This window comes from Ascaphus truei, assembly GCF_040206685.1.
Source record: "Ascaphus truei isolate aAscTru1 chromosome 16 unlocalized genomic scaffold, aAscTru1.hap1 SUPER_16_unloc_1, whole genome shotgun sequence".
NCBI lineage: Eukaryota > Metazoa > Chordata > Amphibia > Anura > Ascaphidae > Ascaphus > Ascaphus truei.
In genome coordinates, this window is record NW_027453855.1 from 372,981 (window position 1) to 386,657 (window position 13,677).

Consider the following 13,677-nt stretch of genomic DNA (forward strand, 5'->3'; position numbering starts at 1 on the left):
GATAAATCCTTGATGGAGAAGGATTTTGGAGTGCCCGTAGATAGTGCCCAATGTCAGGTAGTAGCTGCAAAGGCAAACAAGATCTTATCTTGCATGAAACGGGGAATGGATGGATGGGAAGTAAACATAATTATGCTCCTCTATAAAGCATTGGTAAGACCACACCTTGAATATGGAGTATAGTTTTGGGCAAAACCAAAAAGAATTTAATCGACGCCTGATATTAAAGTCTCGGTACGGTATAACTAGTACCATACAGATGTGATATATACAACCGTTGGGTGTTAGTAGATGACAAATGTCCTGTAGTCTCATTTGTTTTGGGCACCACTACATAAAAAAAGATATAATTGAACTAGTAAATGTGCAAAGCCACCAAATTAATGAAGGGGATGGGAAATCTGATTTATGAGGAGAGGCTGGCTAAATTAGATTTGTTTACTGTTAGAATAATTCCTTATTCTTCATAAAGATTCCAATACTACAGTACAGACAATTGTTGTTCAGAAAAGTTATTGTTTATTCTTATTGCATTACTTACAGATGGGAGTTCAATCAATGATGATAACGTGCTCTTTCTCTCAGATGGTAATGATAGAACAAAGAGAGAGAGAGAAACCTTTTGTCACTCACGTGTTACTTAGATGTTTCTTGCAAAGAAAGAGAGCTGAACCAAAATACAACTGTATTTATTAATCACTAACTACACTCTCTTTCTCCTCGTCGTTTCTAACACGTTAGACTAGACCTGAAATTCTATCCCTAAGCCAACCTCCAACATCTCTTATGCATTAACCCTTAACTGCTTTTCATCACTTTTGATTATATTTGAATTCTAAATCTTGAAACCTATTCTCATTCAATGGTCTTGATTATAAGTTCTCATTTATACATTTTAATATACTAAACTGACGCCTCTTTTCTAATTTAAATGTTAGAAACCTAAGAGGGGATATGATAACTATATACAAATATATTCAGGGACAATACAAGCAGCTTTCAAAATAACTATTCCTCCCAAGGGCAGTACAAACGACAAGTTGTCATCCCTTAAGGTTGGAGGAAAGGAGATTTCACCAGCAACAAAGGAAAGGGTTCTTTACAGTAAGGGCAGTTACAGTGTGGCATTCATTACCCATGGAGACTGTGATGGCAGATACAATAGATATCTTCAAAAAAAGGTTGGACATCTTTTTAGAAAGCAAAGGTATACAGGGATATACCAAATTAGTAAACATGGGAAGAATGTTGATCCAGGGAGAAATCTGATTGCCAATTCTTGGAGTCAGGAAGGAATTTATTTTCCCCCGTATGAGATATCATTATATAATGTGTGACTGGGGTTTTTTGTTTGCCGCCTTTGGATCAATATACTGGAAGTATGTTTATAAGATAAAGTATTTGTCTAAATTTAGCATGGGTTGAACTTGATGTAATTTCTCTTTTCATCCTCATCAACGGTGACACTGTCAATTTTTCCTGCGAAGTATTACAAAGATACGCCCTTTCTTCTGTTGCTTGACTGCAAAAACTCTGACTCAGGCCCTCGTTCTCTCCTGTCTCGATTACTGTAACCTCCTGCTGTCCGGCCTTCCTGCCTCTCACCTGTCTCCCCTACAATCTATCCTAAATGCTGCTGCCAGAATCACTCTACTCTTTCCTAGATCTGTCTCAGCGTCTCCCCTGCTGAAATCCCTCTCCTGGCTTCCTATCAAATCCCGTATCACACACTCAATTCTCCTCCTCACTTTTAAAGCTTTACACTCTTCTGCCCCTCCTTACATCTCAGCCCTAATTCTCGCTATGCACCATACGACTCTTGCGTTCTGCTCAAGGATATTTTCTCTCTACCACTTTTATTTTTAAAGCCCTCTCCCGCCTTAAACCTTTTTCACTGACTGCCCCGCACCTCTGGAATGCCCTTCCCCTCAGTACCCGACTAGCACCCTCTCTATCCACCTTTAAGACCCACCTGCTTAAGGAAGCATATGAGTAGCTTTATGAGTGATAGTTTTACACTGCATACATAAACCTTGGCCCCCTGCAGACGCGCTTACCAGAACTCCCTCCTACTGTCTCTGTACATCCTTCGTACCAACCAATTAGATTGTAAGCTCTTTGGAGCAGGGACTCCTCTTCCTAAATGTTACTTTTATGTCTGAAGCACTTTTCTCCTTTATGTGTTATTTATATTATTTGTTATCTATATGATTGTCACGTATTACTGCCGTGAGGCGCCATGTACATTAATAGCGCTATATAAATAAAGACATACAGACATACATACGGTGACACTGAACGGGACACTATCCTAGTGCTGAATGTGTCTCTAAGCCTAACCCTTTCTCTTTGTTAGTACGATGAGCATCTGACACAACTAGAAAAAGACATTTCCACTGCCAAAGAAGCGGCCCTGGAGGAGGCCGACCTGGAGAGCCTGGATCCAATGACTCCTGGACCGTACACTCCTCAGGTTTGTTTAGTGAAATCATCATGTTGTTGTTATGGTTTATTTGTAAAGCACCAACATATTCCGCAGCGCGGTACAGAAATGTGATAATTACATAAACCGTTACATACAAATAGGGACAAACATGCACAAACCGATGCAAAGAGGTAATGAGGGCCCTGCTCGTCGTGAGAGCTTACAATCCAAGTTCCTGCTGGCTGACCGTCAGAACTCACTCATCTTTGTAAGATTATACCTAGATCTCCTACGTGTATTATTATTTATAGAGTGGCAACAATGTATTTTATTTAGAAAATGTTTTACTAGGAAGTAATACATGTAGTTACCTCTTGTTTTCAAGTATGTCCTGGGAACAGAGTTATAACAATAGATGGTTTCATTAAATGAACAGAGGTTATACAGTAAATTCAGACATTTCATGGACTGTTAAAGTTGGAAAATTGGGTACAGGGGATGAAAGGGCTGGTAAGTAAAGTATGCAGCGCTCTTTAACAATAGACATTAGAATCCAGGGAAATATCATACAATAAGTACCTTACAGCCCACAATGGGGAGAGGAATCCCTACACCATCAGTTCTTAATCTTGTTCTTTATCGACTTTGACAATGGGTCTTGTTAGGGATTTACAACCATCAGGTTAGACATATCATGTTTGGTCATCTACCTCATCTATCTGGGTTTAATTCCACCCTATTTTTGCAATGCAGCCTGACTTCTATGACACAAACACCTCTCTCAGCGTGTCTCGGGAGGCCTCTTTGTACCAGGATGAAAGCAACTTATCTGCTTCTGAAACAGCCGCAGCCATGCTGGAGAAAAGGGTCCTGGTAAAACTGATCTTTACTTTCATTGAACGGTGGAGGTGGGGAAGATAGGAGTAACTCGTGAGATCATGCGTGGGATCACCGGGTACTCTGAGCAGGAGTAACATGTGGGATCACTGGTTAGTCTCCGAGCAGGAGTAACATGTGGGATCACCGGGTACTGTCTGGGCAGGAGTAACATGTGGGATCACTGGGTACTGTCTGGGCAGGAGTAACATGTGGGTTCACCGGGTACTGTCTGGGCAGGAGTAACATGTGGGATCACCGGGTACTGTCTGGGCCGGAGTAACATGTGGGGTCACCGGGTACTGTCTGGGCAGGAGTAATGCGTGGGATCACCGGGTACTGTCTGAGCAGGAGTAACATGTGGGTTCACCGGGTACTGTCTGGGCAGGAGTAACATGTGGGATCACTGGGTACTCTGAGCAGGAGTAACATGTGGGATCACTGGGTACTCTGAGCAGGAGTAACATGTGGGATCACTGGGTACTCTGAGCAGGAGTAATGCGTGGGGTCACCGGGTACTGTCTGGGCAGGAGTAACATGTGGGGTCACCGGGTACTCTGAGCAGGAGTAACATGTGGGATCACCGGGTACTGTCTGGGCAGGAGTAACATGTGGGATCACCGGGTACTCTGAGCAGGAGTAATGCGTGGGGTCACCGGGTACTCTGAGCGGGAGTAATGCGTGGGGTCACCGGGTACTCTGAGCGGGAGTAATGCGTGGGGTCACCGGGTACTCTGAGCAGGAGTAATGCGTGGGGTCACCGGGTACTCTGAGCGGGAGTAATGCGTGGGGTCACCGGGTACTCTGAGCGGGAGTAATGCGTGGGGTCACCGGGTACTCTGAGCGGGAGTAATGCGTGAGGTCACCGGGTACTCTGAGCGGGAGTAATGCGTGGGGTCACCGGGTACTCTGAGCGGGAGTAATGCGTGGGGTCACCGGGTACTCTGAGCGGGAGTAATGCGTGGGGTCACCGGGTACTCTGAGCGGGAGTAATGCGTGGGGTCACCGGGTACTCTGAGCAGGAGTGATGCGTGGGGTCACCGGGTACTCTGAGCGGGAGTGATGCGTGGGGTCACCGGGTACTCTGAGCGGGAGTGATGCGTGGGGTCACCGGGTACTCTGAGCGGGAGTAATGCGTGGGGTCACCGGGTACTCTGAGCGGGAGTGATGCGTGGGGTCACCGGGTACTCTGAGCGGGAGTAATGCGTGGGGTCACCGGGTACTCTGAGCGGGAGTGATGCGTGGGGTCACCGGGTACTCTGAGCGGGAGTGATGCGTGTGGTCACCGGGTACTCTGAGCAGGAGTGATGCGTGGGGTCACTGGGTACTCTGAGCGGGAGTGATGCGTGGGGTCACCGGGTACTCTGAGCAGGAGTAATGCGTGGGGTCACTGGGTACTCTGAGCAGGAGTAATGCGTGGGGTCACCGGGTACTCTGAGCGGGAGTGATGCGTGGGGTCACCGGGTACTCTGAGCGGGAGTGATGCGTGGGGTCACCGGGTACTCTGAGCGGGAGTGATGCGTGGGGTCACCGGGTACTCTGAGCAGGAGTAATGCGTGTGGTCACCGGGTACTCTGAGCAGGAGTAATGCGTGGGGTCACCGGGTACTCTGAGCGGGAGTGATGCGTGGGGTCACCGGGTACTCTGAGCGGGAGTGATGCGTGGGGTCACCGGGTACTCTGAGCGGGAGTGATGCGTGGGGTCACCGGGTACTCTGAGCGGGAGTGATGCGTGGGGTCACCGGGTACTCTGAGCGGGAGTGATGCGTGGGGTCACCGGGTACTCTGAGCGGGAGTGATGCGTGGGGTCACCGGGTACTCTGAGCGGGAGTGATGCGTGGGGTCACCGGGTACTCTGAGCGGGAGTGATGCGTGGGGTCACCGGGTACTCTGAGCGGGAGTGATGCGTGGGGTCACCGGGTACTCTGAGCGGGAGTGATGCGTGGGGTCACCGGGTACTCTGAGCGGGAGTGATGCGTGGGGTCACCGGGTACTCTGAGCGGGAGTAATGCGTGGGGTCACCGGGTACTCTGAGCGGGAGTAATGCGTGGGGTCACCGGGTACTCTGAGCGGGAGTGATGCGTGGGGTCACCGGGTACTCTGAGCAGGAGTAATGCGTGGGGTCACCGGGTACTCTGAGCGGGAGTGATGCGTGGGGTCACCGGGTACTCTGAGCGGGAGTAATGCGTGGGGTCACCGGGTACTCTGAGCGGGAGTGATGCGTGGGGTCACCGGGTACTCTGAGCGGGAGTAATGCGTGGGGTCACCGGGTACTCTCCTGTGCCTCAGTGATCTTTTGCAAATATGTCCCTGACGCTGTGGTCTGAGCGCTGTACAAGATACACCCGCTCTCCTGATTAGATAATACTGTTGATAATATCTTCATTTTCGCCACAGATGCGATTAGAAAGGGGCCGCCTGGGGGAGGACGATTCTGATGTTGATATAGAAGGATTTGAGGAGGAGGGAGATGGGAGGCCCAAGACTCCAGCCCCGGTGAGTGTCTCTTAGGAGGGAGGTATTCATCCTGCATTTCACTTACCTGTTATGGAAGAAAAAGGTAGCTTTTGGCGGTCACAGCCCTCAATGAACCAAGCGCAATTAGTTCAAGTAGAAAAACATTTATTTAAATAAAAATAGAGATCCGCAAAGGTGAAAAAACTCTATAGAGTTTTTTCACCTTTGCGGATGTCTATTTTTGATTAAATGTTTTTCTACTTGAACTAATTGCGCTTGGTTCATTGAGGGCTGTGACCGGCAAAAGCTACTTTTTTCTTCCATACCAACTAACCGGCAGGAGCACGCTGATACAACGTGGCACTTGAGCGTCGCTGTACATACATCAGCATCACCCAGCAGTCCATTGGCTTATACTGTGAGTACTTGCCAGCTGATTTTCTTCTGTGGGACACAGGGTGTTGGTGAGGGCAGCAGCTGCTGGATTTAATGATTTACCCTGAGACACGTTATCTTAACGCGTCTTTTCGTATCTCCATCCTGCATACTATCCCCTATTCCTGAGTGAGCCGATCACATTTTGGATGATTTCAAGTGGATATCTAGTTATTCAGCCCACGTCCACGTTGTTTTAAATCTCAGTGATCTATGGAATAAAGGATTGTCCTATATATTTATCTAGCCATGGTTGCAGCATCAGTGTTTGGGGTTCATTCCTCATTTTTTTCTACACTTACCTGTTATATCTGTAAATCAGGAAGCAGAATATGGAGATCTGGCTGAGGAGGATGGGAGCTCTGTGCAGCATCCCCAGGCCAGTGTCCTCTATGAGGATTTGCTCATGTCGGATGGAGAAGATGATGATGATGATGGGAGTGACGAGGAAGGAGATAATCCCTTTTCCTGTGAGTAATTTCTTCAGGCTATACCACACACTGGCTCATGTGATTGGATACACAGTGGTGAAGCTGCTATGATACAGAGTACTTGATGTGACCAATGAGTATCAGCTGCTGTATTATTTTTTAGAAGACAGATTCAGTGCAGTTGTTGGTGATATAAATGTTAAACAGGAGCATTTCATACATGTCTATATATACATTCTATATGTGCTGTATATTTGTGCCCAGCATCATTCAAATCTAATCCTGTTGGTACAGTTGTTGGAGGCATCATGCACAATCCAGGCGCTGGTTTCCTTCTGCTATGTAAAGTATAGTTGCTGAGACCAAGGCTAACCTGTTTAAACATTGCTTTCAAAATGAACGCTCCAGAAATCTTTTTATAGATCTTAATTGGAAAGACTTCACTTTTTTTTTGCTTAGGTTTATAATCATCAATGCTATGAGGCATTTGAAAACAAACATAATCAAAGGGTGCTTTGGGGCATTTTATTGGAAAGTCCAACATTGTTCCTAATGAAAGCACCTACTTTTCTGTGCAGCCATCCAGCTTAGTGAGAGTGGCAGTGACTCGGACATTGAGTCTGGAGGAATAAGACCCAAACAGCCCCATATGATGCAGGAGAATACTATGATGGGGATGGAGAATGAAGAGAGTATGATGTCTTACGGGGAAGGCACGGAGACTTTGCATGCCATGGAGGACAGTAATGTCAGGTAATAGAATTGTGGCCCTTGCACCTCAGCTCTGGTCTCCCTTTCCACTTGGGCTCTGCTCAGGTCCATCTCCTTACTGCCTTTGCTCAGGGCTCCTCTCCTCCACTATTTTAAGGCTGAAACCTTTTTTTTAACTTGGGGACTTCTACTTATATTAACTTTACCCCTTTTCTGTGTCTCCCCATATTCAAGTTTAATGGGGAAAAAACACCTGAATGAAGCATTTAAATAGCTTGGAATCATGAGTAACCTGGCAATTGTCTCAGGCAGAACTGCACAGAGTAGTTCTGTATCATGTAATCTGGGGATGACGACTTGGTTTGTGCAGATTGTGGCCATTTAGTTGAAATTTCAGCTTCCAGTCTCTTTCTCCTCCTTTCCACCTACCCAAACTCTATGGCACAGAGGTAGTATGATCTGTGAACACTCAGGGATACCTTCTGAGAATGTCCCATGTGGATGTGATAGCAGGAATTCACTGCAGGTAATGCCCTTACACTGGCATCCGGTGCACAGTGCAGTCTCTACAGAGAGGGGAGCCCTGCTCGGAGGAAGCCCCTATGACATACACGGCTGACAGTGCAGTCTCTACAGAGAGGGGAGCCCTGCTCGGAGGAAGCCCCTATGACATACACGGCTGACAGTGCAGTCTCTACAGAGAGGGGAGCCCTGCTCGGAGGAAGCCCCTATGACATACACGGCTGACAGTGGCAGGAAGGAGGAGAGGGGAGCCCTGCTCGGAGGAAGCCCCTATGACATACACGGCTGACAGTGGCAGGAAGGAGGAGAGGGGAGCCCTGCTCGGAGGAAGCCCCTATGATATACACGGCTGACAGTGGCAGGAAGGAGGAGAGGGGAGCCCTGCTCGGAGGAAGCCCCTATGACATACACGGCTGACAGTGGCAGGAAGGAGGAGAGGGGAGCCCTGCTCGGAGGAAGCCCCTATGATATACACGGCTGACAGTGGCAGGAAGGAGGAGAGGGGAGCCCTGCTCGGAGGAAGCCCCTATGACATACACGGCTGACAGTGGCAGGAAGGAGGAGAGGGGAGCCCTGCTCGGAGGAAGCCCCTATGACATACACGGCTGACAGTGGCAGGAAGGAGGAGAGGGGAGCCCTGCTCGGAGGAAGCCCCTATGATATACACGGCTGACAGTGGCAGGAAGGAGGAGAGGGGAGCCCTGCTCGGAGGAAGCCCCTATGACATACACGGCTGACAGTGGCAGGAAGGAGGAGAGGGGAGCCCTGCTCGGAGGAAGCCCCTATGACATACACGGCTGACAGTGGCAGGAAGGATGAGAGGGGAACCCTGCTCGGAGGAAGCCCCTATGATATACACGGCTGACAGTGGCAGGAAGGAGGAGAGGGGAGCCCTGCTCGGAGGAAGCCCCTATGACATACACGGCTGACAGTGGCAGGAAGGAGGAGAGGGGAGCACTGCTCGGAGGAAGCCCCTATGACATACACGGCTGACAGTGGCAGGAAGGAGGAGAGGGGAGCCCTGCTCGGAGGAAGCCCCTATGACATACACGGCTGACAGTGGCAGGAAGGAGGAGAGGGGAGCCCTGCTCGGAGGAAGCCCCTATGATATACACGGCTGACAGTGGCAGGAAGGAGGAGAGGGGAGCACTGCTCGGAGGAAGCCCCTATGACATACACGGCTGACAGTGGCAGGAAGGAGGAGAGGGGAGCCCTGCTCGGAGGAAGCCCCTATGACATACACGGCTGACAGTGGCAGGAAGGAGGCTGGATAAGTTGACTAATTTTTAAAACCAGTATTTAAAAATTCTTTATTCAATGAAAGACTCCGCACACAGGGATATGACAGACTTGTTTTTATTCAAATATTATCTATATGTGGACTTTCCTATGAAAGTTAATGAAATATGTAGTGTGCCTAAAAGGAACATTCTATCTTGGTGTACTAAATACTGCTATATCTAAGTGGATTTTTGTATTGGACTTTGTACTGCACTATAGCGTGTGCGCGTATCAAAGACTATGCTAATAAAGTTTCTATAAACACATCCAAGTCTAATTGTAATAGTTCTCGTCACTATATCCTACTTCTGGTATGACATTTTAACAATCTTTTTTTCTATGTAAGAATAAAAATCTCTCTTTTTCATCTTTTCTATTTGAAAGTGAGTGCACCAGTTTGTAGGGTATCATCTCTTTTAAGGGAAATACATTTTGATTTTAGTTTCTCTCCTCCCCCCCCTCCCCCCCGGTTCTAAATATATCCCCTGTAGTATTTCCTAGTTCTGAGACTTGCTTATGCCAAGGACCTCTTAACAGCCTGGTTTGTATATTTTGTAGTTATGAGAGCTATGAAGAGCCAGATCCCAAGTCCAACACTAGAGACACCAGCTTCAGCAGTATGGGAGGGTACGAGCTCTCGGAGGAAGAGGATGATGAGGAAGAAGAGCGTCATGGACCCAGTGTACTCAGCCAAGTGCAGTTATCTGAAGATGAAGACAGTGAAGAGTTTCGTTCCATTGGTGGAGACAGTGACATAGACTCTGACAATGAATAACAATGAAGTGTTTAGTGCTAGGCCTATGCCAGACTAGTTAGATGTAAATTAACCTAACTGGGTGTCTACTGTACTGGGTTAGGTGACTGTACCTGGCTTTTGTTTTTCATGGTAATGTTACAGGTGGTTTAATGCCACCGTAACAGACAAATGATGTAAGGCTGCACCGGCAGCATGGCCGGCTGCCACATGACACCCCGTCACTGGGATTTCAGAAGATTGGTAATGATGTGTTGTCTTTGCTCTCTGGGTGGGAGTTGATAAATGAAGTATAAATAATAAACGCGGCTGGCTTTGTAAGCCTGGAGAGGCTTTGTATCATATTTCTGTTCACAACGCAGATCATTATTGTATATTTGGGAATTCTCACCATGTAAATATTTGCCTAACTTGGCTAAGGTTTTATTAAACAATAAAACATAATTTCCCAGGTTGTCTTTTATATAAAAAGAAACGTTGATGAAACTGTTATACGTTGTATTGTATGTCTTTTTATATAGCGCCATTAATGTACATAGCGCTTCACAGTAGTAATACACGGGGTAATCAAATAAACAACAGCTAATATAAATAACAGGTCATGGGAATAAGCGCTTCACACATAAAAGTAACATTAAGGAAGAGGAGTCCCTGCCCAGAGGAGCTTACAATCTAATTGGTAGGTTGTGCCTGTTTATATAGCTTTTTTACTATTTATAACTATTGTTACTGCTAATATACAAGGCTTACAAGAGGTGCATCACCACATCTAATGTTATAATGGTGGCTCTAGAAATATTGTATAGAAATTGTGACAAATTATCATGGATACTTCGGGAAGAAACTGCATTAGTGAGCCATTATTCCCTTAATGAGTGGGGTATATTGCGCTGTAGTGCTACAGGGGGATTGCAATGGGACACGGTCTCTATCTGCCCCGCTCGGTGCCGCCACGTGTGCCGGCTCGGACCTAGGCCGCCTGGTTTCACCGACCAAAGCCCCAAATCAAACATGGCGGCCGGTGCCACAGCTGCCAGCACTGAGCACTTCTCACTGACTCGGGACCCGCCGCCATGCTGAGGCCGCGCGCATGCGCGGCCGCCAGTGTTTGTCGCATTGCACTGCGCGGAAGGATACTTTGCGCATTTTCTGTGGAGATTTTACTGACCACTTACAGGTATCAATTCGCTTCTCAGAGGGTTGGACCTAAATGTGGGCTGAGTCCAGCGAGTTTATGACGAATATCGAGTAAGTGATTCTCCCGGTGAAGTCGGTTGAGCGGGTCAGACCAGGAACTACTTTGCTCAGAAAGAGATCCGGCTTTACTGACCAGTACCATTGCGCAGTGAGGCGGTCAGAGGCCGCAGTGGGACTCGTTGTCAGATAACCGACCGTACGAACCGACTCTCCGGGACCGATATGGCGTCATCTGTGGGCAGCGTGGCCGATAGCACAGGTAGGAGAGACCCGGGGCCCAGCGCAAAACCGGGGATCGGGGCGGGAGTTCCCAAAATACTGCGCTCCACCCCGGGACCTGATAACCGAGAGCGGGTGAGGAGGGTGTTGGGGTGTATAGGGAGCGGTATAACGGGGCAGTGAGGGTGCAGCATGATGTTGGGGTGTATAGGGAGCGGTATAACGGGGCAGTGAGGGGGCAGCAGGATGTTGGGGTGTATAGGGAGGGCAATAACAGGACGAGGAGGGCAACAGGATGTTGGGGTGTATAGGGAGGGGTATAACGGGGCAGTGAGGGGGCAGCATGATGTTGGGGTGTATAGGGAGCGGTATAACGGGGCAGTGAGGGGGCAGCAGGATGTTGGGGTGTATAGGGAGGGCAATAACAGGACGAGGAGGGCAACAGGATGTTGGGGTGTATAGGGAGCGGTATAACGGGGCAGTGAGGGGGCAGCAGGATGTTGGGGTGTATAGGGAGGGGTGTGAGGGGGCAGCATGATGGGGTGTATAGGGAGGGGTATAACGGGGCAGTGAGGGGGCAGCATGATGTTGGGGTGTATAGGGAGCGGTATAACGGGGCAGTGAGGGGGCAGCATGATGTTGGGGTGTATAGGGAGGGGTATAACGGGGCAGTGAGGGGGCAGTAGGATGTTGGGGTGTATAGGGAGGGGTATAACGGGGCAGTGAGGGGGCAGCATGATGTTGGGGTGTATAGGGAGGGGTATAACGGGGCAGTGAGGGGGCAGCATGATGTTGGGGTGTATAGGGAGGGGCAGTGAGGGGGCAGTAGGATGTTGGGGTGTATAGGGAGGGGTATAACGGGGCAGTGAGGGGGCAGCATGATGTTGGGGTGTATAGGGAGGGGTATAACGGGGCAGTGAGGGGGCAGCATGATGTTGGGGTGTATAGGGAGCGGTATAACGGGGCAGTGAGGGGGCAGCAGGATGTTGGGGTGTATAGGGAGCGGTATAACGGGGCAGTGAGGGGGCAGCATGATGTTGGGGTGTATAGGGAGGGGTATAACGGGGCAGTGAGGGGGCAGTAGGATGTTGGGGTGTATAGGGAGGGGTATAACGGGGCAGTGAGGGGGCAGCATGATGTTGGGGTGTATAGGGAGGGGTATAACGGGGCAGTGAGGGGGCAGCATGATGTTGGGGTGTATAGGGAGGGGCAGTGAGGGGGCAGTAGGATGTTGGGGTGTATAGGGAGGGGTATAACGGGGCAGTGAGGGGGCAGCATGATGTTGGGGTGTATAGGGAGGGGTATAACGGGGCAGTGAGGGGGCAGCATGATGTTGGGGTGTATAGGGAGGGGTATAACGGGGCAGTGAGGGGGCAGCATGATGTTGGGGTGTATAGGGAGGGGTATCGGGGCAGCAGGATGTTGGGGTGTATAGGGAGGGGTATAACGGGGCAGTGAGGGGGCAGCATGATGTTGGGGTGTATAGGGAGGGATATAACGGGGCAGCAGGATGTTGGGGTGTATAGGGAAGGGTATAACAGGGTAGTGAGGAGGCAACAGGGTGTTGGGGTGTATATGGAGGGTTAAACAGGGCAGTAAGGGACCAGCAGGGTGTTAGGGTGAATAGGGAAGGATATAACAGGACAGTGAGGAGGCAACAGGATATTGGGGTGTATAGGGAGGGGTATAACAGGACAGTGAGGGGGCAGCAGGGTGTTGGGGTGCATAGGAATTGGTATAACAGGACAGTGAGGGGGCAGCAGGATGTTGGGGTGTATAGGGAGTTGTATAACAGGGCAGTGAGGGGGCAGCAGGATGTTGGGGTATATAGGGAGTTGTATAACAGGGCAGTGAGGGGGCAGCAGGATGTTGGGGTATATAGGGAGTTGTATAACAGGGCAGTGAGGGGCAGCAGGATGTTGGCTGGTGTGTATTGTATGTATGTCTTTTATTTATATAGCGCCATTAATGTTTATAGCGCTTGACAGCAGTAATATACGTGACAATCATATAAATAATATAAATAACACAAAGGGGAGAGGTGCTTCAGACATAAAAGTAACATTTAGGAAAAGGAGTCCCTTCTCCGAAGAGCTTACAATCTAATTTGTTGGTAGGAAGAATGTACAGAGACAGTAGAAGGACGTTATGGTAAGTGTGACTGCAAGGGGCCAAGGTTTATGTATGAGGTTTAGACAATGTTGATGATGTCAGGCTTTGTCCCCGCTGGCGCTGAGTGCGCTCATGCTTGGAGAGCGGACAGACGGCCAGCCGAGACAACGGGTGGACGGGGGAGCAAGTGGCCGCCGGATACATAAATTATGTCAACTTCCCCCCCCCCCCCCCTTTCCTTCCCTTCCCTCCTCCCCC

General features: G+C 49.1%; 2 protein-coding genes across 4 annotated transcripts in view; both read left to right on the plus strand.

Moving 5' to 3' along the window:
- Positions 1 to 10,383, plus strand: part of TAF1 (TATA-box binding protein associated factor 1) — a 57,477-nt gene extending 47,094 nt beyond the window's left edge. For 2 of the 3 annotated variants that reach the window (XM_075580850.1, XM_075580849.1), the window contains exons 35-40: positions 2,357 to 2,473; positions 3,179 to 3,298; positions 5,698 to 5,796; positions 6,515 to 6,662; positions 7,202 to 7,376; positions 9,696 to 10,383. In XM_075580850.1, the coding sequence (XP_075436965.1) occupies positions 2,357 to 2,473; positions 3,179 to 3,298; positions 5,698 to 5,796; positions 6,515 to 6,662; positions 7,202 to 7,376; positions 9,696 to 9,912 (876 nt within the window). In that variant the 3' untranslated portion in view covers positions 9,913 to 10,383. The other variant, XM_075580851.1, reaches the window with a different exon arrangement.
- A 678-nt stretch (positions 10,384 to 11,061) lies between these two features.
- Positions 11,062 to 13,677, plus strand: part of OGT (O-linked N-acetylglucosamine (GlcNAc) transferase) — a 61,999-nt gene continuing 59,383 nt past the window's right edge. Inside the window, 1 exon segment of the mRNA XM_075580852.1 lies at positions 11,062 to 11,347. Coding sequence (XP_075436967.1) covers positions 11,311 to 11,347 — 37 coding nt within the window. The 5' untranslated portion in view covers positions 11,062 to 11,310.